Source organism: Anopheles ziemanni, chromosome 3 (assembly GCF_943734765.1).
Source record: "Anopheles ziemanni chromosome 3, idAnoZiCoDA_A2_x.2, whole genome shotgun sequence".
Lineage (NCBI taxonomy): Eukaryota > Metazoa > Arthropoda > Insecta > Diptera > Culicidae > Anopheles > Anopheles ziemanni.
Window position 1 is genome coordinate 22,569,713 of NC_080706.1, and position 26,102 is coordinate 22,595,814.

General features: G+C 46.4%; 1 protein-coding gene across 1 annotated transcript in view; it reads right to left on the reverse strand.

The window, feature by feature from the left end:
• Positions 1-26,102, reverse strand: part of LOC131284349 (uncharacterized) — an 88,810-nt gene that overhangs the window by 25,955 nt on the left and 36,753 nt on the right. Inside the window, exons 2-9 of the mRNA XM_058313205.1 lie at positions 25,410-25,542; positions 18,382-18,520; positions 18,126-18,195; positions 16,091-16,201; positions 5,004-5,210; positions 4,787-4,932; positions 4,253-4,403; positions 3,755-3,885 (exon numbers count right to left, since the gene is read on the reverse strand). Coding sequence (XP_058169188.1) covers positions 3,755-3,885; positions 4,253-4,403; positions 4,787-4,932; positions 5,004-5,210; positions 16,091-16,201; positions 18,126-18,195; positions 18,382-18,520; positions 25,410-25,542 — 1,088 coding nt within the window. The remainder of the gene's footprint in view (positions 1-3,754; positions 3,886-4,252; positions 4,404-4,786; positions 4,933-5,003; positions 5,211-16,090; positions 16,202-18,125; positions 18,196-18,381; positions 18,521-25,409; positions 25,543-26,102) is intronic.

Below are 26,102 nucleotides of genomic sequence, written 5' to 3' on the forward strand. Positions count from 1 at the left end.
GGATCTTACGATAGGTGCAATTGTGGAAAATGATCTGACTTACGAACAACAGTGTTTAATTTTTTATCGTCATCAATTTCGATACCCTTTAGGTAGCTCCGTTAATTGATCAACTATTTTAAAGCTTTTGTATTTCCTATAAGTTTCCCTTTTTCGGCTATTAAAAATGTCTACTCCTACAAGGGAATGAATGCTAGAAGTTAAAACTATTTGCACATAATTTGAAAGTAAAAGTTTGTTTGCCAAAGATGCTCCGATGCATGCTGGGAGCATAGGGGCTTAGGAACTCCCGAGGCGAATGTTTTCCTGATCAATTAGTCTATGGTATGCTCTTTCAATAAACATTTTCGGACGAAATGAAAACATGTTATCAAAACCCTCCTACTTCACCTCACATTATGCACTTTGACGTTTGGCTGCATCTCAATTAGACCATGTTCAATCTGTTGAGCCTGTAACCGTCTAGAGTTTCATTTCCGAAGACTTCAACTTGCACACATGAACAACTTTTAGTCCTGGTTATTGTAAACCAAAGGCAAGTTTTATCAAATGAAGCAAAAAGGGCCAATTAATTTAGCTAAGAGGAACATATTCCCTTTCTGCAATATTGATCAAATAAAAACCAATAAATTAGCTCCAACCTGAGTTGTTACGTCGGAAGAATCTGCACTCAGTTTGTTTCCAGAATCCGTATATAGCAAGACACATTTCAAGGGGAAAATACACACATATATCGTTGATTTTCAATTCAATCGTCATGTAAATTCATTCAACATGAACTACATTTACTTCAAAATTGAAGTGCACTTTCAATTCGAAAAATAATCTGAGCCACCAGAACACAAGCAACTTTCTTAAACACCTTGTCAAGACAAGCTTAATTGTGCTCCTTTCGCTCGTGCTGTTGCGGAACCCGGACAGGAAACGCACATTTCACCCTTTTCCGATAAACGTTTGATCAGCGCCGCAATCATCATAATCATTGCCGGGTGAATCGTTAGCTTGGGAGCAAACAGGGCAAAGTGAATGAACCAATCCCAATCCCCCGACCATACCAAAACCGGATCCGGAAGTCCGTCCGGGCAACAGCAACAGAAACAGCAGCAGCCGGGCAATAATAATCACGCGCTTCCGGGGCTCGACGTGGGCCGAAGCGTTGGACGCAGGTCCCGGGGTCGAGAAAATTTACGTGCCAGCGCTCCGGCTCCGTGCGCGGGGTTCTCGAGAAAAGGGGAGGAGGGCACATTTATTTGCATATTTTAATGAATGAATGATGATTTTAATTTGTGAAATTGTGCTTTTGGTCGGCTTTACACGAGCCAGCAACATCAAACGAAAGTGTGCGGGGATTAGACGGATATTAGTGTCCCGGGGCGGGGCGGGAAAGCTAGTTGGACGGTGGAGCAAAGGGCCAAAATGGTACCCTGGTCTCCGGCAGCGCGGGTGGGAGCGATAGGATTTGTGGTTTCAGATTTGATCAGACTACCGAAGCGTCTACAGCGGCAGCGGAAGGACGCCAAAGGGACGGGTGTTTCGGAGGAGCGGATGGCTGGGCAGTAAAGTCATTTGTGGGATAAAGTGCCCGGCACAACTCGTAGCCACTCCAGGCGGGCTCGGGTAAGTAGGGGTTCCTTCAGGGGAAAGACCAGATTACGGCAATTGTTTGAGATATTTTATTTACGGTTTGCTTGCTCGGAAGCCCTTGCATCTCGACTCGACCTCCCGCCACGCACCGGACCATAGTTATTACGATCGGAACTCCACGGTGCGGTCGGAACCATCTGGCCATTTGCCGCAAGGACAACCCGTGTTCTGCAAAACCCTGGCACCCTCCGAGGCGGGTTTGCTGCGAAAGCGATAAGCCCGTCGATATTGGTTCTTAATGTCGGAACTGGAATCCTCCTTAACAAAATTGGTTTTGCAGTTGGGCCGTCGGTGTTTAGGATGCAAATTAAAACCCAAGTGCCGGCCTCGCAAGTGCGGAGTGGAGCGAAAGTTTACCGGCCTCGGAAGTGCGCTCGGTTAAGGAATAACTTTAATTAGATTTTCAATATAATTATCCGGCGATGCTGGCTGGCGTTTCGTTTTGGAGCAACTTCTTTCTTCTCTTGCCTCGTGGTACGTGGTGAAAATGGAGCATTCGGTTACAAAGGGTGCGAAACAGCGGGCTTTTGCGATCATGTTTCTACATTGTCTTGCCATGCGGCGGCGGGTGAGGGGTGTGGTGCGGTTTTGGCACATTTTCGTTGGGAAAAGAACGAACTCGTATTTATTGGATTTTTAATTGGAAATCCTTTCCATCGGTGGCGGAACGCGATGCTGTTTTCGGTTATCGGAATGAGGATTTTACGGTCTAAATTTCTTGGTGCTCGGTTTGTTCCTTTTCTTATCGAACAACGCAAAAATATCAAGCCGAAGAAATAGCCCATTTCAAACTTCGGAGAAATTGGCAACTTCATATCCATAAGCAATACAACTCTTTATCGTCCGCCGCTCGCAAACGATCGGAGACGGAGAAAATCGTAATCAGTTCCAGCTTTTCGCTTGTCGGGACGCGCTTCAGCGAGGAAATTTCATTGAGTTTTCTCCACTTTGCGTCGAGTGCTGGACCCATTATACACCTGGTCATTTCCAGCTCCCGTGCCAGGCGCGCAAACAAAGCAATCTTTATCAGCGGAATAAATCTTTAAGAGATTTTCATCTCACGGCGAGGCACGACTTCCGCCCTTACCCTCGTGCAGGCTCCCGCTGCCAGGCCTTTTGATTATTCTCGGCAGTGTCGTCGTTTGAAGGAAGGAAACCACCGGATTCATGACTCCATGCGGTGGCAGACGGCGGAAGCGAAAATCTCCACCGAAGCCCGGCTGATGGAGTTCCGCGCTTGTTCCGCGCTTGTTTGCTACTTTCGTCGAGTGGCAAAAGGAGGAGAAGAAAGCAGCCGCACCTTACGGCACCGCTTCCGGTTGCTGCCGGTCGGACCGGGTCGGAAGAGGAAACATATTAAAATCCCATTAAATTCACATCGAGAAAATATGATGCCATTATGTTTCGCGGAGCAATTTATCTCTCTTAAGCTGATTTCATTCAATTTCAATTTGATCCTCAACGCACGACGACGTCGGCGGAAGCGAGACCCACCCTGGGAGAATCACGGGCCACGGGTTTTGCGGCAAGCCGAAGAAAGCGGGCGCGTCTGACGGGCTTTGGCGTGCTCGGCCTGACTTTGGCAGGCGAAAACCGTTCGCGAAAAAAATAACGTGACGCACCGTGAACGTCAAACGACCGAAAAGGGATCGACTGGCGGGGTGGTTGCTTTCGAGGGAAGCGTCGGCGGGGGACAATGAAGGGGTTTTTTCATTCCCTGCCTTTTTTTTTTACTTTCTTTCTGATGTACGCTTCGCAGCAAGCGGGAAGGCATTTCCTTTCTTCCTAATCTTAACTGAGTTATATAAATGGAAATTCTTAACCATTTTCCGCTAAGCGACGCAGCGGCTGACAAACGACAAACCGGGCGAAAGTGGGCCACCGTCCAATCCCTTCCGTGCAGGGGAAAGTTGGGGCTGTGAGGGGGGATAAAATTAAATGAATTATCTATCCATCCCGCCAACCGACGGACGCGCGCTTTCAGGCTCTCGCACTTTCCGATAAATCTTCGTACCGCGCGCTCCTACCTTCCTACCGACCGACGGCTTAGACCCGACCCAGTTAATCTGTGTGTCAACCGTGCTGGCGCCCGTCAGCGTCCGATACTTACATCGTGTGACCATGTAATGCGATGCTCCCTCGGATTTGCCTTAATGTGACACTCGAAGTAGACGTCGTCACCCTCCTTGATGTCGGCGGGATTAAGCGTTGATCCCAGCGACAGCGTCACTTGCGGTGGATCTGCTCGGTGGGTGAAAGCACGCGTACAGGGAGAAAGCAAAAGACGAGAGCGAAACGTTGAATTAGTCCCACTGTGCCACAGCCGCCGGACGGTTACGGTGGCGTCATCTGGAAGCTTGGTCGGAAGCTACTGAAAGAGATTTTGAGATCTTTTTTTTCCCCCTACGTGGGATGCTTTCGTGTGACGTGGCGCTGGTCTCCCGCTTCTGCATGGATGATTTGATTCATTCCTCGCAGCAAGCGTGTGACCTTTGACCGTGGGATCGGATAAAATCAGATCACCAGCGTTAAGGTTTTCCGTGGCGCGCCTTGTCGGAGTCGGTGGTTGAGTACGATGTGTGGCGTGGATTGTTTCGGTGCTACTTACACAGGACATTCATGATGACCGAGTCCTCGAGGGCGGAGTTTTGCAGCCGGGGATTGGAGCCTTCACACTTGAGGATGGTACCGTCGTCGTCCGGATGCGGGCGAAAGCTCAGCACGGACGACACCATCGAGCTGTTGTTGATGGTTTTTATCTGAAGAGTACAATAAATTACAGGTGATGTAGTCGGCAATCATGATGTTTATGTTACATTACAAAACACGAGAAGGCTAGTTTTGTTGTATTGGTTGAATGATTCTATTTTATAAATGGTCTCGATAAATTCTACTCAGATTTATCGAATCGAATGAGGAATAATCGAGACGAATAATGAATTACTTAACTTATGTATATTTATGAGATGAACTACCAAATATCTCTAAAAAAAGGTCACAAAAGAGCAATGACATGATTTAACACTTGTTTGATGCAAAATTGAAGCATATGCCTGTTCACTAATACCCTACTTAACTAGGTATCTTAAAGCATGCATACTTAAAAGGGTGTAACGTAAACTCTCTCTATTTTTCCACGTACCTTTCCCTTCATATATGGTCGATTGTTTTGCATCCACTTGATGTCCGTCTCCGGCACGGATCCAACCACGTTACACGCCAGCACGTACTCCTGGTCGGCGATCAACTGTTTCGGCTTCGACGAAAGGGCCGTGGAAAGCGGTTTCACTGAAAAAAAAACAATGTTAAATTCTCAAGTTAAACCTAAACTCGAAGTACCGTGGTCGTGCGACACTCACACAACATGTCAACCCGTATGCTACGCTCGGCCGGCGGAACCAACTTGGTGTTGGACGCCTGACACTTGTACGTATTGTTGAGCGCCGTGCGCGTCATCTTCGGTATCTCCAGCCGATTAACGGTGACGTGCCGACCCATCGAAACGCCACCACCCGTTTGCATTATTTCGTTGCCGTTCAGCCAGGTGACCGTCGGTTCCGGTCGTCCTGGAACAAACAAATTAAAGAAAATCGTTGTAAATATACCATTAGTCCTAGTTGTATGGGGGTGGTGGTTATAAATGGACAATTACTCAGTACTAAGACCTAAATAATTATAGATAATTTCGCATTGGATTACCTAACACATTGTTCCGAGCTTGTTTGAAAATAAACCGTGCCGGGTTTTCCTAGAACTTTGAGCTGGTTTACATGTCAACCCACATAAAATACGATAATCTCCCAAAATAGAATCACCAAAGTAATCAAAATCATGCGACAGGTATATATATTCATCACCGCTTGCCATCGAGGCCCCCCGCCATGACGATTGATGATTGCAACGGTGCACTTGCGCTTGGCTTGCGGAGTACCCAGAGCGTCAGGTTGTGCACGTTACATTATTTATGAGCCAGGGTGGCTAATTTATAGTGCCACATTATTGCACGCGATGCTCAATTTCGGCGAATTTTTCATCGGTTTGCTGGGCACTTTGGGGACTGCTGGGATGCAAGGGAAACGTTTTATATTGCTATTGTAATGGTAATGGAGCCGTAGAGTTAGATTTGAATGTATAGCTTAAAACCTAGTGTTTCATTCGCAGAATTACTGAAAAGGCAGAAACTAATACGTTTTGGTACTGCAAAATAAGAGCTTTGCCGATATGAACGATTCGCAGAAATTAAGTTTCAGAATAAAAATTACTTTAAGCGTTCATGTTTGAAAATTTTAGAATAATATGAACCCTTACATTATTATAACTCATTATACCAAGCATAGGACAAGACTAGAATGCCCGAATATTACCTAGTTATGGATTTTAGATGGCAATGAATCTGCCTTCCGTTCCTTTATGATGTTGCGGTTAGATTTTCCAAAGTGACACCCATTTCGTCGAAGTTTACACAATGCTTTTACGATGCCATTTTTACAACGAAGAGCAGAAATAAATTACAGCCAGTGTCACTCGATGGCCACCCCAGGAAAATGGCACCGAAAATGGAAAAACTTTATCCATCGTCGGTTGAAGCGATCGGCCTGTGGCAGAGAGGTGAAAAAAGGGAATGGGAGCAATAAAAATTTGTAGCAAATAGCTCGCAACACTCGTGCCAATATGTAGCCTGGCAAATGTGGAAAGTTTCGCCGGACACATAATGCCTGTCATTAGAATTAATTTGCTGACCATTTCCTCGGTGGCCGCCGGGCCACGGCCAGGAGCGAGCCGTGTAAATTTACATAGACCCCACGAGCGCGCCCGGATGATCTATGGCGGGTTTTACGGACGAGATTATGCGCTGGCAGGAGGAACCGTCCGGGGCGGCCGGTTTCCGAAGCGGACCGGCTGAGACAGCACACTGGATGAAGCGTCGAACGGGCGGAAAACAAAAGAAAGAAGTGCTGTATCAAAGCATTACGACGTATTAGTACCGGTAATTACGATAATTTATTTCAGTCTTTCTGGCCCACTTTCACACAGGCCCACGCGGTTACCCCGTCCCGAAGCACCAAGGAGGAACAGCAGGGCATGGTACCGTCCGTAGGTCGTACGTTTTGCGCCACGACGTATGCACCATTTATATTTTCGGCCCTTTTCGGCGCGGGTGAGGATGCTCTCGGAGCGTCTTCCGCGACGCGCGGAATTGGACGATGGGTAATTGGAGGGACCATAAAATTTCATTAAAATTATGACGCTACGATGTGTTGTGGTGGGCTCTGGCACACTCAAGGTTCGCGGACTTACGCACGATCGAAAGTGGCGTACGTAACATCGCGTGTCAAGGACGACACGAGTGGAGTGGCGAATGGCGGACCGAGTAGTTCTAAGTATTGCGAAAATAGAATATTGTGATTGTGTGATATTTGAATCACGCTCTGAATCAATGCTCTACCATGGAGTCTGTTAAAATATTCATGTTCAAGTCCGTAGCATTGTATAATTTGGATAATCCTCCCTGTTCGTATGAGAATAATCTCTAAACACAGAAGGACAGTTCGTATGTGAAAAGGATTGACTAGAATTTTAGTCGGTTGGTGAGACACGAAAAATGTTCTTTTTTGCTACAGGGGAGCCAAAAAGTGCATGTCGGTGCAGCACTTTTATATATATATACATACGTACTACGATGCAGCCTCAACAGAAAACATACATGCACACACACAAGTACACACAAGAAACCCCACCAAACTCGCCCACACAAGAAAACCACACACCGTTACGCAAGCCCGGGCTGGTGCCATGACCTGACAGCCCATTTTCGAGCCACCGGGCAGTGCGTCCACCCCGGGACTGCCAAGTGCAGCCACGTGTACCAGAAAGGACGAAAATCAGATACGTGTTTTAAATTTACATGACTGTTGCCGCTGCACAGCATTATACGCCCGTGCAGACCGAGCGCGCTGCGAACAAAGCACCCACGAGTGGGAGTGTGCGGTGGTTGGAAAATTCTACCCCATGTAGCATGTCACGGGTAGCGGTTTTCTTTGCTTTTTTCGCTCTCTTTTTTTTTCTTGTCACCATGGCAGGTAGTAACGCGGTCTGTGTACCGCACGATAAGGTACATATACATGCTCCACACTTCCACGCTTCGCGTTTCCCCTTTTTTCTTGGCGTTATTTTTAATGCTGCACTCACGTCGCGTTTGATGCTCTTTCTCCAGGGGCAGGCGGTTTTATTTTTCAGAAATAACCATCGAGAACGGGGGAGTTCCGGGGGACCTTCCCGGGAAGGGGAGGGTGGATCGCCCCGGTCAGCAAGTAACCACGCGCAAATGGGCCGGAACGCAGCGAAGGCAGTGAAAATAAATCAGATTTTATTACGAAACACGAATATGGCGGCAGGCAATTAAACCCTATCCCTACCCGGGTTCCGGGTCCTGCGGCACACGTTAAAGCCCCCGGGGAACCGTCGCTGGTGGCCATGTCAACCGACGCCACGGTGGGAATGGAGGCTGGGAAAATGGGGCTTGAAAATTGGCGTTGGCCACGCGGACGCTTGGACGCGGACGGACCCCACCGGAAAAACGGTTGCCGGCTGCGCTGAAACGAACGGTCACCTCGTTTAGCGGAAGGTGAAGCAAAAATTAGAAAGCCAACCAACTGGCAACCGGCGCAAAGACGTGCGACTGTATTTACATACATTAATACAAATTATACAATTAAAGGACAACATAATTAAATTTTCACCCTAATGAATGTGAACGCTATCGTCGCCAGCGCTAATGTGTCATACGGTCGTGATGGAAACCGGGAAACTGGGAAAAAGGTTTTTACCAGCGAAACGTTGCGGTAGGGCCACCGGGATACACCGCTCCAGGGCATGTATATTTGAAATGTGAAATTAGATTCGATGCCGGGGCAACCTTTTTTTTCATAACGAATGTTACGCCTGAGATCAAACGCTTTGACGAGAATCAGCTTGTTATTAATTGTATGTGAGTTGTGTTTTTATTGCACACGGGTACGTTTAAATTACTCGCATCAGCGTGAGTAAAAATTTTGTGTAAGTTTATGTCTAATAGTTGATTGCTGTTGTTTATTATTGTATGGTGGATTCGCACAAAATTGTCCGAACAGATAATACCATAACATTTAGAATGATAAGTGCAATAATATATTTAATCGTGTTGAATAGATATTAAAACTAATTTGCAAAGTTGGAACATGCAAACAAAAAACAACCGAAAATGGTCAGTCAGATGTGTCAAATGTTTTATGAAACGTTACATATAATTACACCTCAACTAAAGGATGGAAATCCGTCATGTAAATCAGATTAGAGTTGGTTTTTTCAGCAATTATCGTAGCTCACGATTCCTTTCATCTTTTTATTCATAAAAGAAACAGTTTACATTATTAACTCGATATCTTATTTTAAGATCTTTCTAGTGCACAATTGTAGAATACAGATCTGACACTGGACGTCAATGTTTAATGTTTAATGTATTCTCTGAATGCACATAAATAACACACAAGTGCGAAGGTTTTAATTTTATAAATATTGTTATTGCGTTAAAAAGCGAACGATCTGTTAAGTGAGAAAATTGATTGGCTCAAATCGAAAGGCTCTAATCGAATTTGATCTCTTTTTCTACGTAAAAACATCGCAACGGATGTATATTTTGTGCTAACAAAAATCCAATGTCATAGCACAGTCTTTACTCGCTTGGCAGTGTTTAAAATTTATGCTCATCGCGTAGAAGCTCATTTTTGCAACTCACGGCTAGATCCAGGGTAACAAAAGCCACAAGTGAAATCTCTGTCATTGTCTTTCGCGGAAAATTCTGCTGCTCGGTCGTAAGCGCGATCGTTGGCGCGGGGGTTGCAGGGATCGTTGCTGAGCCGGGAGCAAAAATTAACATTAAATTTCTGCCGCTTTGCCGTCGGTCTCATAAAGATAAAGCATGCCTCTTTGACGCCAGTTCCGCAGGCTTTCGGTAGGCAGGCGCTCCTCCTCATCATTCACCCCCCTCCCCCAGTGCGATCCCTTAGGTCTTTCAATATCGGGCTTACCAAGATGCAGCACACACAGCCGCTCCACTGGCGCCGGTACACCTACCCCATGCGCCCGAGAGGTTGGCAAATAACGATGATGACGAAGATGAAAGAGGTCGTTTCTGGCAAAACTTGACTTCATAAAGTTCGTTATGAAAATCGAGCTGTTGTTTACTTTATCATCCGCTTTGCCGTTCAAATTCTGGGCCCATTTCCGGCAAAGCAAGCCGAGAACACACACACACACCCGTACAGCGACGCATATCAGCGCTATCCTGGCCCGCGGAACATGGCCGGAACAGCGGAAGGTAAGACGCTGCGGTTGCGTTCGCGCGAGGAAACCGGCTCGAAAATGAACCAACTTGACGTCAAGACGATTTGAGCGGTGCACGGTAAGCTTTCTTGATTTGTTGAATTTGTTCGTCGACAGTTCTTTGGGGGGTTCTTTTGCTCGTTCTTCCCGATGGCTCTCTGCAGGACTTTATTATGCGCCAAATTTGCAACATCGCCGAACCGGGAAGCTTATGAAGCGGGACGGGTATGCGGTAGGAACGGATCGGGAGCCACAAAATTTCGCTGATCGCTGTTTATCTTTGCATCCCTCGGTAGGCGCTCCGCATAGTGCGGATCTTGCTGCAGATTTGCACCTTCTGCATGCGGAGCGTCTTAACTAGTGAGCCAATTATTAGAATCTTATGCTCGTACCGGAGATGAAGATGGAATCGAAAACTGACTGTATCATGTGGGAAGGAAGTGCAGGCGCAATCAGGTCCGCGAGGTGAACACCTTCAACCTTGAATCGCTGTGTGTTGAGTGATGTTTGCTCTTATTTTAATCAAAGTAGAACCGAATTTTTAATTTAATTATGATATAGTGGTTATGAAATCGTACTACGTCCAGTTATTAAAAAACTATGCTGTACTTATGAATCGAATGAATCACGAGATATGGATTGATTGAGCTCTGTTATAATCAGAGATTTAATAGGTACGTGACAAACGCTTTAATTCCACAGTTGGATACGATCGCTAGTCGATCATTAGCGTTCGATGAGCAAGTTTAGAGCAGGAAGTGATAGCCAACTTTACAATGACTGCAATTGTAGGTTCCGGATATAAATGGTTTGGCCGATTGGCTCTTATGGCAGTACACTCTCAGTTGTGTTAGAGAACAATTAAAAACGCTGGAACATCTCGTGCATCATGTCGCCTTCGAGGGTGAGCTGGCACTTGAGATTAGGACTGTACTTGGCTTTGCTGCTGGTAGCCGGCCACTGGTGGAACGGAATGTGTATGCCGGATACAACCACGCCGCGACCGGTGCCAAGACGTGACGCGGAATATCCGCCTCCGAAAAGCGTAGCCTTACTCACCCGGTTGGGTGTGGAGTGTATTGCGGAAACGGGCGTTAGCCCGAGTGCGATCAAGCGGTTCAGCGACGAGGACATCTTCGAGGACGACTACAAGCTGAAGTGCTATATGAGCTGCCTCTTCCGATTGACCAACGTTACCGACGACAAAGGGGAGCTGCATCTGGGCAAGCTGCTAGATACGATCCCGCTCGAGTACGAGGACATTATGATTAAGATGGGTGCCCGGTGCATGAAGCCGAAGGGCAAGGATCAGTGCGAGCGAGCATTCTGGTTCCACAAGTGTTGGAAAAAGTCCGATCCGGTGGTGAGTATCTTTCGTCCGCTTACGAGAACGTTCACCTTCTGAAGTACTCACAGGTTGACGAGTTTGTGTTATTTTTGCGAAACTATTTTTACAGTATTACTATCTCGTCTGAGAGTGCCATTGTTAAGTGCTGTATAAGCTGCTGCTGCTGTTGATTTTACTCTTCACCGTTATGCTGTGAATCTTCGTAACCACCGGGACTGCCTTTGCTGATCGATAATGCCGTTGCACTAGACCGCAAGTTGTTTAGGTTCTAATGTTTTAATGATATCCAAATAAACTGATTCTCTTTTCAACCGATACCCGCCTGCTCTAGACGCCATCGTATCTGGCGGGGAAAATGGCGTGTCGGGCCGTGTTCCCTCATTTGTGATGAATGTGTGCACAAAAACGCAATGTTGTCTATTTTCAGAATCAATAGCCGGAGCCACCGGTGTATGTGGAACTCCTTTCGTGTTATGTTTGGTTTAGACACGCAGAACGCTTCCCCGGTACGGCTAGAGACAAAGAAACTCAGCGAAGCCAACAGTCCATCACGCTCGAACCAAACGCCTAGGCCCAACCCGGAGTGTGTAAAAATCAAATAGAAACTCAAGGTGCATAGCTCAATATTCTGCGCCCCAGCTGGCGGTGCAGTTTTGAGTTCGCGTGTCGACGCTAATGTGCCTCCTTGCGTGGCCCAACACAGTCGACCTTCTTCGGCAAGCTTTAGCTCGTTGCCTTTCAATTTATCGAAACGGCAACAGCGAGGCGAGGTTCATCAGCCCAGCGAACCACCCCTGCGGCTGTCGGGCAATGGGGAAGGACAAACTTTACACCCGGCCCGGTCCCGGCCGGTCAGAGCTCGGTACCGTTTTGCAACGCGTGCTAGCCATGGGAGTGAAATGCTGTCAGCGTCATAGATTGGGTTGAAAATCGGTGGAAACTGTTTGCAAGAAAGACGCAAACCAAAAGTACAGTTTGAAAAGTGGTAAATTGAAAATGGAACCAAAGGTAAGCTGTGCTACAGCTCATACTTCTATACGTTAGGTCGCTTAAAAGCGCACGAGTTGTAACGATAATGGCGTTGCATCGTTCTGAATCGCTCTTCAACAATTAACCCCCGGTAATGGAAACGTGTCCGAGTTTCTGCCAGACGAAAGCAACGTCGAGGTCCTTCACAGACATGATGTTACAAGTCGGTGTAAAAATAGCAACGACTTAAAACAACTTTAAAGGTCTTATTTGCTGACGCACAAACATGGAATAAAGACTACTAAGAACTGCAAAAGAATTGTTTAAATAATAAAAAAAACATCAAATTAAAATATTGAGCCACGCACGCAGCTAACAACACAGTGCGAAAAAATAGCACAGTTTTGTTTTCTGCAACAACGCGAATTAAGATCCCTTTGAACTCCTCCGGAACCGGCCGTAGCTAACAAAGGACGTAGCATTATTTCCGCTTTACTCGTACGAATGAACTTTCGAGTTGTTTCGCCGGCATGGTGTATTTAAATTAATGGAGGCCCATTTCGTCCCGAGCGACCTCCATTATGCTTTCGCAATCGTACTACAGAGAAGCATACGAGACTTGCGTATGCAACTGGATTAAATGGTCTGAGTGTGCATATGCATGTGTGTTTGCTCGAGAGAAATGCAGTTTTGAGTTTATGTATGACTTCCAGGAAGGAGGAAAATAAAAACGGCTGCACGCGTGTGTTGGCGTAGGTAGCGGGAAGGAAATAATTGTTTAAGAGAATTCTGATGAGCCTCAACGTACCGTAGCATGGAGAGGTTGAGTAAGTGGTGCAATTATAGCATACGAGGAAATAGGGTTTTAAATCAACATACTCCACGTATTAATCTTCATAATGCAATATTCTGGAAACTAGAAATTTTAAAAATTGTTTAAAAAAAATTCTATATATAGTAGTGCTGATGGAAGAAAAAAAGCACAACAAAATCCTTTGTTAAATATCATTTCGTAATTATTATTTATCATAAACTTTACAGCAGCAGTTTAAGTTTAATATGAGGCTTTTTATGCGCAAATGCTGTTCCGATTCATTAGCAAATACAACAGCTTTTTAAAATAAGAAGTAGTGCTGAAAAAACTAAGAGACAACAGTTTTAGTATCCAAAAAGGTTATCATTTCCGTGTGAATTTGGCAAAAACTCACTTGGGAAACTCGTCCTTTCCAACACCTATGAGAATAGAGTAAGCCTTTTCGCGTGGAACTTCTTCACCAATGCGGTGATGACACATGGCTAACGCTTTGATAGACAGCGAGTTGTACTGCCTCGAGATGGCGTGGTATACATTAACCACATCGGAACATGCATCACATGTAGCATTGCACTGTCCGATCCGCTTTCATCGGTTCCGGTTGGTTGAATGCGTTGATCTGATCTTCGTTCGCTGCCTAGTATGCAAGCCTCCCTAAGCGAAGGCATTTTTGAGTTATCTTTTCCAAAGGAAAATTAGGCAGTCTTTGCATTGGTGATGTTGTTGAAATAGGCAAAAATAGGTACACTGGAGGCACGGAGCCCATCTTCGTTTATTTCGGGCACGACTGTTGCAGTTAGCGAATTTGCACAAGTTACCTGGGCAAAGGCAACATAGTGGTCGATATTGGCAGCGTCATTTAATTACTATGCTTCATACACTGATTGCAGTGCAATCGAACTTGGAGTTAATTGCAGACTCGCATAAATAATTGCAACAAACAGTGGTGCATCGGTGCTAATGGATCATTTCGTTGAACTCACGATGATTTAGTGATATGGCACGAAAGATGGTTAGCAATTATTTCTGAGCGCTTTTGATGCTAGTTTTTGGTTCAGATTCGACAGTTTCCAGCAAACCCTGGCAATACTAATTACCCCCCTGGCAGCGCAATTGGGTTACAGCGGGTGTAACACACGTACAGAAGAGCATGAAACCCATCAAAAAGGTATTCCTCGCGGGTACACCATTATAATTCAAAGATACCCCTTTATGAGAAGCTCAATTAAGCAGCGTCAATTGAACGGTAGGGATTTCGGAAAACATCCGACTCGAACACATTTTCACATCGGCAGCAACCTACTCGGCTCTAACGCCAAACTTTCAGTATACTATGCTCGACTCTTACGGCTGCCTCGGCGTAGGGGTACACAAAACACGCACAGCATACCGGCTGGACAGCGTGAGCGGTAAATCATTGCGAACTCAATTTCAGGGAAACCTCTTTCCCAATTAATTGCATACCCGGTTTGGCCGAAAAGTTCGGGCTTGGGAGCATGCGTTACTAACGTGGTACTTAGTTGCATGATGCGGCAGGAGAGGTTGCCTTTTTGCGCACAGATGTACGTGTGGGGTGGAAAGAATGCAACCTCAATTTATGACCTCCTCCTGTTCCGATGCTGCTACATTACGGGCCTGGAGAGTCCTCTAGAGTCGTTGTCGCCCTAAGTGCAACCCGTAAAGTTGGTTGCCAAGTCCCGTTAGTCTTGGCGGCCGTAAAGCAATAGGCCGATTGTGACGCAACCCACGCTGTGTCTCTCGCCGATGGTCACACTTTTCCGAGGGGTTGTTTTTTGTTCAAAGGAAGCCTCAGCCTCTGTGCTAACTACCACTGCGAAAGGACCACTGTGACCCCCGACACCGTTACTGGCGTCTGAGTCTGCGAAATCGCACAACTGCGTCGAAAAGTGAACGAGCCGCAGATAGTTGGTGCTCGGCTACGGAGAACCCATTATCCGGCCATCACAACTTTCCCGTCCCCCGAGTGAGCAGATATCGAATATTCATTTAGCCATCTTCGGCGAGTCGTATATGGCTCGTAATATTGGACGGACAATCTCGGAACCCCGGCCGAATCCGGGCTCTGTTAGTGCTATCATTGCGGTAATGACCACCGGACCAGGGGTTAGCGTCCTTATGCTTTTGGTATTCGGTGGGTTTCCCACAAGGTAGGCATTGTGCACAGTGCGCCAGTTTCGGAGTAGGTGGTAGAATATCGATTTGGGATCATATTTTCAAGTATTCAAAACTATTCGCAGTTTAAACCAGTACCAGTTCATTTTTGACGAAGTCACATCATGAAATATGTTGCGTAGGAGTCTACATTGACTAAAATATTGTTGTTTAATTCAAATTTTGTTCCGTTAAAAACCAAGATACCGCGTTCAAAACTGTACTGGTGAAGATTAAAGCACCAGTGTATGGTAAAAATAATTATTAGCTCAATGTCCCCTCTTATGTAGCACTGTCTATATCGCACTATGCTACGGTGTGGTGTTACCATGGCCACGAGCTCAGGTTTCGACAGTATTCGCGCCGGACGAATGAGAGAACTGTCGAATTTTCACCAGTGGATGAATAATGGACGCTCCGAAACGAACATACACACATTTCCTTCGGTGATTAAAATTGAAAGTTTAGTTGCCTTGCGTGGCAGAACTTCCACCGGGACTGGCCCCTCCCGGAAGGCAGTGCTACCGGCAGCAATGGCAGTCACCTTTGCGGAAAAGGCAGTCCCTGCTCAATCGTTGCGGTTTTAGCAAGCTTTCATCGGAAATCAATCAATTACGGAGCCCGAATTTTCACAGAATGGCCCCCGATATCGTTCGGGTCCGTTAGAGGCTGCTCGTTCGTATGGCCATGCAAACCGGAACCCTAATGTTCGCCCGATCCCAATACCGTTGATGCGGTATAGTGGCTTTACGTCCTTCAGTGAGCGTTGTGCTAAAACTTACCTCCACGAACTTCGCAGGTGAGCACCAGATTGTCATCCTCCTGCAGTGGACCGATGGCACCGGTCACGTCCAATCCGGAAGCGTCGTATACCAGGATTTGATGTGGGGGCACTGCAAAGGAAGGCAAAAAGAGATACAGAGTGAGTGGTGTGAGTGGAGGTAGCAACCGAACGAAATTAAAGGACGTCTTCGATGGGGACACGCACAGTGTGGACGTACGGTTATGCTTGCCAATCAATCATCCGGAGCGTATTCTAACTATTTTTAAATTGCATCAGTAATGAGTCGCCGGAAAGCGGGATCTAATAGAAATTGATTGCGCTTGCCGAAAGTGGGCCATGACCAGGCGGTTCGGGTTTGGAAGGAATTTGAACAGAAAGTGGCACAGTGGGTAACTATGAGAAAAATATTCTAACTTCAAACCTTTGCGAAACAAATGAAGCCTTTTTTGTTGTGCGTTCATCTCCAAAACGAACAAACCATCATCTTTAAACTTGTTTACCAATTTTACAAATCAAACCTTTTTACCACTATTTGACCCACGAATTCAACAAACAACACAATCATGCTCCAATTAACGAAACAAAATTCCTGCCTGCTCAACATTAAATGGAAAACTTGAACCCTTCCTAAAGCAAACCGACCGCTTCCGCAGCCGTCGCCGGCCCTCCCGCCCGCACTTATCGAGATCGAATGTAAATATTCATTTCCTGTTTACACTGCATTATTGTCTGGCGAAAAGTGGTGCAAACTCGCCACCCCGCCGGAAACGCCACCACGGCGACCCGGTGGTGGGCGTGACGGGAAATGGAACGCTAGAGTGTCGTGTAGGAAATTGTTTGTGTTCCATTACGGGATGGGAAAAGGAAAGTTTTGAGTGAGTGTACCGAGGGTTGTTTCTCTCGCCACTTGGTTTGTTTTGGGGACGACGGTTTTTCCGCGGAAAAAAGAAGGAGGGCAAAGGTTTTACGCCGCCGAGTTAATCGATTCCGGATCAGTATTACGGCTTTTTTTGGTGTTTTTCACGAGCGTAGTCTTGCCTTTTAAGCGGGAGACTTTAGACTTATTTGTGTTACATGTTAAATAAAATCAAACCACATACATTTACCAAGCGACCCTATTCAAATTTATTATTTAACTACAAAGATAATTATGCAAGTGCAAGTACATTTGACGTAACTCAGAAAAGTATTCCTCGGACCAACCGAAGCAAGACACGCCAAACAAAGTTTCCATTGTTGACTTTTGTCCCCATTCCAACCGGGTAACTGTAGCTGAGGAAGCCACCCTGGTTTGTTTATAAATTATAAAACTTTGGCGAAAATATCCAAAATTGTGTACCTCGACCGAGGACACACTCGAAAAGTTGTCGTTGCGATGTGTTTTGCTTCACCTGCATAGCTAATAAAAGCATTTGACAAATTGTGCAACACTTAAAAGTGATCGCCGCCCTTCTTCTCCGTTCCACCTCCACCTGCCCGGGCTCTCCCAGGGCCAGTTGGAACAATTTTCTCAATTGGAAAAGTTTTCACCCAATCTTTTGACCAAGGGCGAGTGTCTAGTGCTGGTATCTACGTTTCAAACGTGGGTGAGAAGTGGAAAAGAGAAGGAAACAAAAAGTCACTACAAGTGACTTAGAACAGTGCTATTTTGTGGCTGTACATGGTTAGCAGGGTCGTGTTTTGTTCTTCGGGACAGAGTGTTTTTTGGTTACGGTGGAAAAACACTACCTACTTCAGATGTGCCAAAGAGTCGTAAATTTTCCGGTCTACAGGTTTGCTGACAAAACCAAAAAAAAAACAACCTTACACTAGAAAACACGGCATGAGCAGTGGCCGTAGAATTTACATCTTTATAGCTTTTTAACAGTTTAGAAGTTTGAACCCTAATTGCCAACGATGACCATTTGCTAACCGTCAGCAGTTTTCCAGGCCGGCGCAAAATGGCGACGTTTTTCGACGACTGCCACTTTGTAGGGATTTGTTTTTACTACGCGGTGCAAATTCTCTGCCGACCGACCGTTGCGCAAACTTACCGGTTACGGTTAGGTTGATGCGATGATTTCTTGTGGGCGAGTTCTGGAAGTCCACCCGGCAGCGGTACACCTGGAACGAGGCACAACACGAGAAAAGAGAAAAACAAAGACCGTTAGGAGTACGTAGATGAAAAATTAACAGAGTAGCCTTCCAACCGTCCTCCCAATCTCCCGGGAGGATTAAGGGCGCTTTGTTTGATTGGGATTACAGTGGAGGGCCTAGGAGGTCATAAAACAAAAACAAGCAAAGCCTTACCCCTTCGTCGTCGAGCTGAATGTTGTCCACGCTGAGGGCGGCCGGTTTGGAAATCGTCACAAAGTATGCCCGCGGTCCGAAGGCGCTCGTTTCCGACCAGTAGAGCGCTTTGGAGAATTGTCTCCCCCGAACGTCGTAGCTGCAGGGTCCGGCCCGGATGTGACGGAAGAGAGAGAGAGAGAGAGAGAGCGGAGGGAAGCGAGGGAAAAAAGTTGTTAATTAAATTTTTCATGAAATCTTATTTTGTCCTTGAAGGCAGAATGGTAAACCTCCGCCGGTCCTGCCGGTGTGCCTCCGTTTGCCCGCCTTCGGCCTGTTTCCAGGATCCGGGAAAACTCCGCCGGCTACACGGAGAGCTTTACTTAAGCCTTAAAGTTTCCTTACAAGGCCCTTCTGAACCTACTCGACAAGGCGACAACCAATAAGCAAACACACGCAAACAACGCAACTGACATCAGTTATGGAAAGCAGGTGCGGGCTCGGGAAGGGGGACGGGCAAGACGAGCCCCCGGGGGAAAAGATAATGTTGAAAAAGTTTTAATTATCATCGGCTCGAAGTTCGGCTTTTTCCTGTTTGCCCACCGCCATGCGCCGGCTTCATAATTAGCTCACGGTGCGCTTCGCGCTCGAGTTTTCCGTGTCCCTTCTTTGAGCGTTTTCTTTCCCACACCCAAAGAACATCACCGGGCAACAACATATAGCAAGACAAACAGCGGTTTTTGCTGTGGAAAGCTAAAACCCTCGGTCGCACCGTGGGTTGCGGGGGACGAAGTGAAACCGCATTAATGTCACCTCCTGCGTAGGGGCCAACCTGGAGGACCACGGATGATCTGCGCGGGGTCGCCCAAACCTGTTTACGTGCAGGCAGGCAATGGAAGACAAACACCTTTTGCCATTTGTCGCCAGATTGTTTATGCTTTGAAGCGGATTACCGGTGATTTTCCCAAACACTCGGCGCTCGTCTCGTGCCAGGTCGCACGGACGCTTCCGTTCGTTCGTTCGTTCGTTCGTTCGTTGGCCCAGATTGTCCCCTTGGACGTGGTTGGAGACTGTCTGCGGAGGGAGGGCGCTTCTATTTTGCTGACCCATCCGATTCCGTGCCGACGGGGTGAAATACCGTTGTAACCCCTAGGAAGGAAAATTCGGTCCAGAAAAGCCAAACAAACCCGGCACCCGGCATTCAGTCGGCCCTTTTCACGTTCGCCGTTTCGCTATAATTCGGTACATCTTTCGTCGGTGCACCTTTTCCCGCCCGGCTCGGGAAACGGAAGGCGAATGGATGACAAGGATATTAAAATAAATTTCACGACACCTTTTTCCCTCATTTGTCTTTTCGTCGGTGAATTTTGCAATCAGAGCGCGGTTTGTGCGGTGCCTTTCTTTCTGCCGTGCTTTTTGGATTCGCTCCCGTTTTTCGGTATCCGTGGGCACGCCAGCGACGCGAAAGAATGTGAGTGATGGTCCGGCCGAAGGTAAACACGTTACACCACTGCTTTGTGTCCATCTGGCTAGGAGGTGCCCTCCGAAGTAAGGGGAAGGTTTTCTCCTACATTTTAACACACGACCGACCCTTACCGATTGCATAAATCTGTCGGACGGTGTCGATGTTGGCACGGATCGCGGTAGGAAGCTGAACGACGGTAAGAATATCGTTAAACATTTGTTGTACGGAATGGAAGCCCGTTTCGTGTTTCGATTTTGGGGCGTTGAAATATCGATACGAATATCAGGATGGGTTTAGAAATTTCCTCCACATATGTTTGCCTTTTACCGGGAGTTTCTTGGGCATTGTTTGTTACCGAACACATTTCTACATTTGAAAAATAAATAAATGCCCAGTTCAAAAAAGTGTCTGAATGTCACAAATTTTAGTTACACTATAAATATCCTACTTTCATCGTTATCGCTATAAAAGTTTGTCATCATTACAATAATTAAAAGTCTAAACTTTAAGCAAATAAAGTGTCTTTTACTTAGTAATTTTGCTTTGCTTTTTTAGTGGCAAAATAATTATGACGAAAAATAATACCTTTTAAAAATACACGATTTTAAAATAAACCTGCTACAATAAAATCTAAATGTTCATAAATATACCTAATACAAAAAATTTTATCAGACACTATGAAAACTATCTTCCAAATAACAATGTTGTGGAAACATGTGCGTATATTTGTTCATAGGTATGACATTCATCCAAGTTCTTTAGAGTAGCTTTGTAATACTATTTAAATCGAAATTAACACACCACCGCCCTCACTAGCAGTGATTGTTTAATCGATGTCCGTTATACAAGCAATCGATTATAGCTCCGATCAATAATCGTTAGCACTACTGGAAACTCACCTCTTTAAGGGGTTCTTTTTCTACTCATCATTCCAAAGGGACGCACCTGTGTTACCTGGGTTCCGAAGTGGTTCGTTTCCTCGATACCAATACACTGCATTTCGTAACGCCTATCTTAATAAGGGCTCGATTCAAGTCTGTTCATTATTAACTGCCTGCTTCTAAAGGGCCGTTGTTGTTATTGTTGTTGGCCGCCGGGTCAAAAGAAGCATCTTCTTTACCAACGAAAACCGGGCTGTGAAGTGAAAACGGGCGAGGACAAACAAAAAAGCATTCGGAAAGCAGAAACTTTCGAAGAAAAAGAGAGTGAGCGGTTTCCAGGGAGAGCAAAACAGGGAAACGCAGCAAATCGGCAGGCGCAAAACGTTTCCCGAAAGAAAAAAGAAAGAACCATCTAATTTCCGCCCGTTCCAATTCCCATCAAACACTTTTCCCAAGCCCGGGCCAGCTTCTAGCGCACATAAAATCCTCCTGCCGAAAATTGCCGTCTGCCTGCATTTGACTCGGACGGACGGGAACGAACGAACAAACGGGCAGAAGAAACACATAAAAATAAAAAATATATACAGGAGCAAGTGAAAGAAATCCAAAACATCCTTGAGAAAAGGTACAGTTAAGGCATGGTCCAAACAGTGCGGACTGGTACTGATGATGTGAGGAAACATCTCACCGGGCCGGGCGCGTTGGCGGACGGGGCTCGGATATGGGCATGTCTATGAAAAAGCACCGTCCCATTTGGGAGCGTTTGTGTTACATTTTCCCCTCGGTAGCCCGAACCGCGCGCCGGTACTTCTTGGATTGGTGAACCTTCTTTAAGGCAGTCCGTTCGAATGATGAAAACGAGCGAACGGTTTCTGTGCTGGTCCTTCAGCTCGAGCGCACAGAAAGAGCGTCGGAGAGAGGACAGCAAATTGAAAGGAAGAAATTGAATGAAACTTTAATGAAAAGCCCGGGAACACACCTGAAACATAGCGCTGCTAACTTTCGGCCACGTAGGTTGTTTTTTTCTTCGGGTACGTTTTCCACCCAGTTGGCTGATTTTGGGTCATTGTTATCACGAATTAAGGAAATTAAAAGGACGAACCGGTAAGGAATACACCGGCTCGGAGGAAATCCGATAATGCCCTTACCGCCATGGGGAAGAATGGAGAAACTACCGGCAACGGATTGGCTTTATGCGATGATTGAGTAAAAATCAACTAAATTTGAAGGACGCCCGAGCAGGGAGGATGATTTTCCAGCAAGGAATTTTCGGACTTCGGCACCTTTTTTCCGCTTATTTTGCACCTCCACCCCGAAGGGTGGGCCTCGTCGTGCGTGAATGCGTGCCCGGCGGAATCCAACTTTCGCCCATTTCCCGATGGGGATGGCAGGGGTTCCCTCGAAACCATACATGATAGGGCTGTTATCAGGGGGTTGAAGCAAATTTATCGCACTTGAGAGTTGTTGTCCCGACCCCCAGAGGGGAGACGTGCACGAGTCGCCAGATTTTGCACGTAAAGGTGCGCATCTTTTCATCCACATGAAACCTTTTCTTCGCCGTCGTTCCCATCCTCTTCCGGCACCATTAGCCGCCGGGGGTATTTAAGCGGGAACTGACAGGAGGGATGAGCAAGAAATCGAAAGAAAAACAACTTTACATCCCTTCGAAAGTTCAATTTCCGTCCCCTCTCGCTTTTCTGGCTTCGGGGTGAAAATGTTCCCTGCGCACGGACCGGCCCGTTTCCCGCTTAGCCTTTTGCAATCCCTTCGCTTTTCCTTTTGCCTGCGCCGTCGTTCGCTCCCGCTCTTCAGCTCCACCCAACGAAGCGGTTTGTTGCTTTTGGGTTTTTTCTTCGTCCAACATTGACTGGCAATTTGATCTCCTCAATCGGGTAGCAAACATGGGATTAGGGATAAATGTTCCTATTTATATTCCAAATTGACAATATAATATCAATAATCCTTTCGGTCCACCTACCGAGAATGCACGGAAAAAGGGGGCGAGAGTTTTGAATTGGCACTAGTTAGGCCCACAAAGTGTTACGGCGGTGGTAAAAATCACTCGCTTGGCAACGGGATTTACCTTTTGTGTTTTCTGGAAGGAAAGTGATTGTGGCTGGGTTTTTTATATAACCGATTTTGTCTGATGGTGAGATGGTTTACTTTTGACGAAAAATGTAAAATTAGTTTCCTACGTAGTTAACTAATCCATCGCATCGATCGGGTTCAGCGCGATTCGTTACGTAAAAGTTCAGAAACTTCTTATAGGGGAAAAGATGTGCAGCATCGAACCCGAAAAGAGGCGAACACTTTCATCAAACACCCTTCCAGATTTGTTCGGACCGCAAAAGTTCATCCCAGGCAATGATAAAGTTTTCCCTGACCCCGGAGTCCACTTTGCGAATGAAATACGATCAACTGCTGAAAAGTCTGAAGTAGCAAGCGGCAGGAGAGCAGCATAATTTTGGAAACATGTTAACCATTTCATTTCATAATACACATCCATCGATCCTTTTTCTCGCACAAACACACACACAAGCAAAACCCTTGGGAGGGAGCCAAACAGGAAGGCGAAAAAGGTGAAGGAAATAAACCATCGGCAGACGACGTAATTCTTCGTCAGCAGCAGCGGCGTGATTCGGATCCCAGCCAGCATTTTCGATTTCCTTTTCTCCGACTCCCGACCGGTGATACGTATCATCGAGACGGAAACCAACGGAAATGCTTCACTTCACGGCCGCCGGGGGCCGGGTTCAAGTGTCATCGGGGTGATAGCCGAACGTCGGAGCCTCCCCCTTCGCTCCCGTTACCGGTTACGTGATCATTCGGGTAACGGCGAGTGAAAAACGGGGTGACCGAGCAACAAGAAATCGCTACTGCAAAACGTTCCACGTAAGCCGGCGGAGGGAAAAAACTGAAACCCACCGTAGATTCGTTGAGCAGCTTGCGGCGTTTCTCTTCGGAGAGGCACGGGGTGTGGCGGGGGAAGTTTGTCAATAGACATAAATTTCCGGAAATTCTTAACATCGGGCTCACCGGTGGCTCCGGTGATGCTGACGGTTGAGCTTCGGGCTTGGTGCCACTCACACACATCCTTTCACACCAGCCAGCACTATCGCCGAGCAGGCGCTAGGCGGTGTGGGTGGGTGTGGAAAATGTCCCCGCTGGCACATTTTCCTTTTTCTCGGGCAAACCGGTCCCCTAGCCGGAGGTGGTGCGCAGAGAGTTATCGATTTTAACCCATTCCATCTTCTGTGCCGTATTCGCGTGAATGTCAAGCGCTTTGCGCCGGAGTCCTTATGCTGGGGAGGGGTTTCGACACCTCCGAGAAAAAATCACTTTTTGCAAATCATTCAATCTTTCCGTTTGGCATCCGTTTCGCAGAGTTCGTGTTTTTGTCTGCTTAAATTTCAATATATCATAGTCAGCTTTAAGAAGCTTTATGTGTTTGCCGGCAAAGGAAATCTTAAATTGTTAGATTTGATTTAAAGTGAGCGTTTTGGCTACTGCTAGAGGCTATTTTATAGAAAAACGGCGACAAGGCTTGTTAAAACATAAAACTTTAATTTTTCATGAAATTTCTGAGCAAATCTGAGCAATTTTCAACAAAGATTTTTGTATCTTTCAGATTCTTTAGCAAAAGACATCAAAACAACATATATTTTAACGCTTTTAAATCAAGCATATACTAAAGTTTTTGTATTTATGTTTTGAATTGTAAAGAACAGCAAAATTAAGACCCAAATAACACGAAAATGTTAAAATTGTACGCAAGCCGCATCGGTGTCGCCACATGAAACAATTTAATGCTACAGATGTTCACTTCCCTCATTTCGTCTCTCGTGTATATTTGAATCTCGGACGAACGCTGCATTACCAGAATTACCGCGCGCTGGAAAATAATCAACAGGCAAGTTTGACACACGCCCCCCGTCCTCCCCCGTCCTGTCGTCATCAAGCTTTGGATTAATTGGTCAGTGCGTGATTTCAGCTGCGGTTCGGTCGGGAATTAGTGGCCACGCCGGCTCCGGCGGCCAATGGATTGGTCCGGTTCGTTGCAAAAACGCGACAGCCGGTGAACGGGTTGGTGGCTGGTGTTAGCGCCCGAGTGAAGTAAATCTCATTCCGTGATGGGATCACGGATGTGAAGTTTGCCATGGACCATGGTGGCCAAACTCATAAACCCGAGACCGAGGCGACCTAGTCGGCTAGTTTGATAGACGGAAGGATTAGCATGGCCGGATTGGTGCACTCTACCCCCCCCCCCCCTCGCCTCTCCACCCCCTGTCCCCAGAAGCTGGCCGGGAGAGATCGACGTGAAAGGGTTTTCCCGAAGCAATAGGCAGATTGCGGATTTGCACCAGCTGTGCGGATTGGACTGTGCAAATAATTATTTCGGGCCGGATTGCGCTGGTTCGACCGTGGACAGGTTGTCATGCTTGAAGTGATCCGTCAAAACACTTTTCTGATGTACCGGCAACGGTGAAGCTTACGTGCAGGATTTGTTGCGTATGGAAAGCTTCAGTTCTTTTGTCAGATTACTTTTGGTATGAGATTGAAATAAATTCCAAAACCCGATTCTAACAGATTAGAACCCGGAGTGCGTTGTGAATATGGAATACGTTATCAGATGATGGAACGTGATAAATTCCCTGCCGCACGTTTTGTTCATTTATTATGTATTATTCTCTGCCTTATCTTACCTGTAGAGAGGTTTTCCAGCACTTTCCCGAAACCACAGCACCATGTAGACTCGATCGTTCAGCTCCTCCGGTTCGATGTCGCACGGCAAGGTGGCCGTCTTTCCGAGAACGGCTTCGACCGTAACGGTGGATACTGCAAAACAGAAACAAAGATGCAATGTACTATTGGTGACATTGAATGAGATTAATTTTTAATACAGTTCAAAAACAGAAATGTCCCTCTCTGTGCTTTGTGTCAGTATTTGAAATCAATAAATAGTTGATCCCTGACCGGCCCCCGACGGGTCGGCCCAGGAACTACGATTGGATTAGAGAAAACATCTTGTCCACCGCAATGAGCATTCCGTCGGCCACCGTCGGGTCTTCCTTTGCCGATCCTTTATAAATCCTTGCAGTCCGTAAATCCGTGAATTTGTGTCCAAGTTTTTCCTAATGCTTGTTTTCCGTACCAGGAACCTACTCCGACCGGTAGTTTTATTTTCATTGTGGCCAACATTCACGACCATTTGCCGACCGTGTTTTCCCGGAAGGACGAAACCACGGCTCGGAAAGGAAAATGCGGACGGTCGGTGGATCAATGGTGCTTGCGATTGACTGAACCGTGATCCTTTTTTTGTTTCTTTTATTGCATTCGTTTTTTGGGCCATGGAAATGTTAGCTAAACCGAAATAGCTACGAACACCCCAGGGCCCT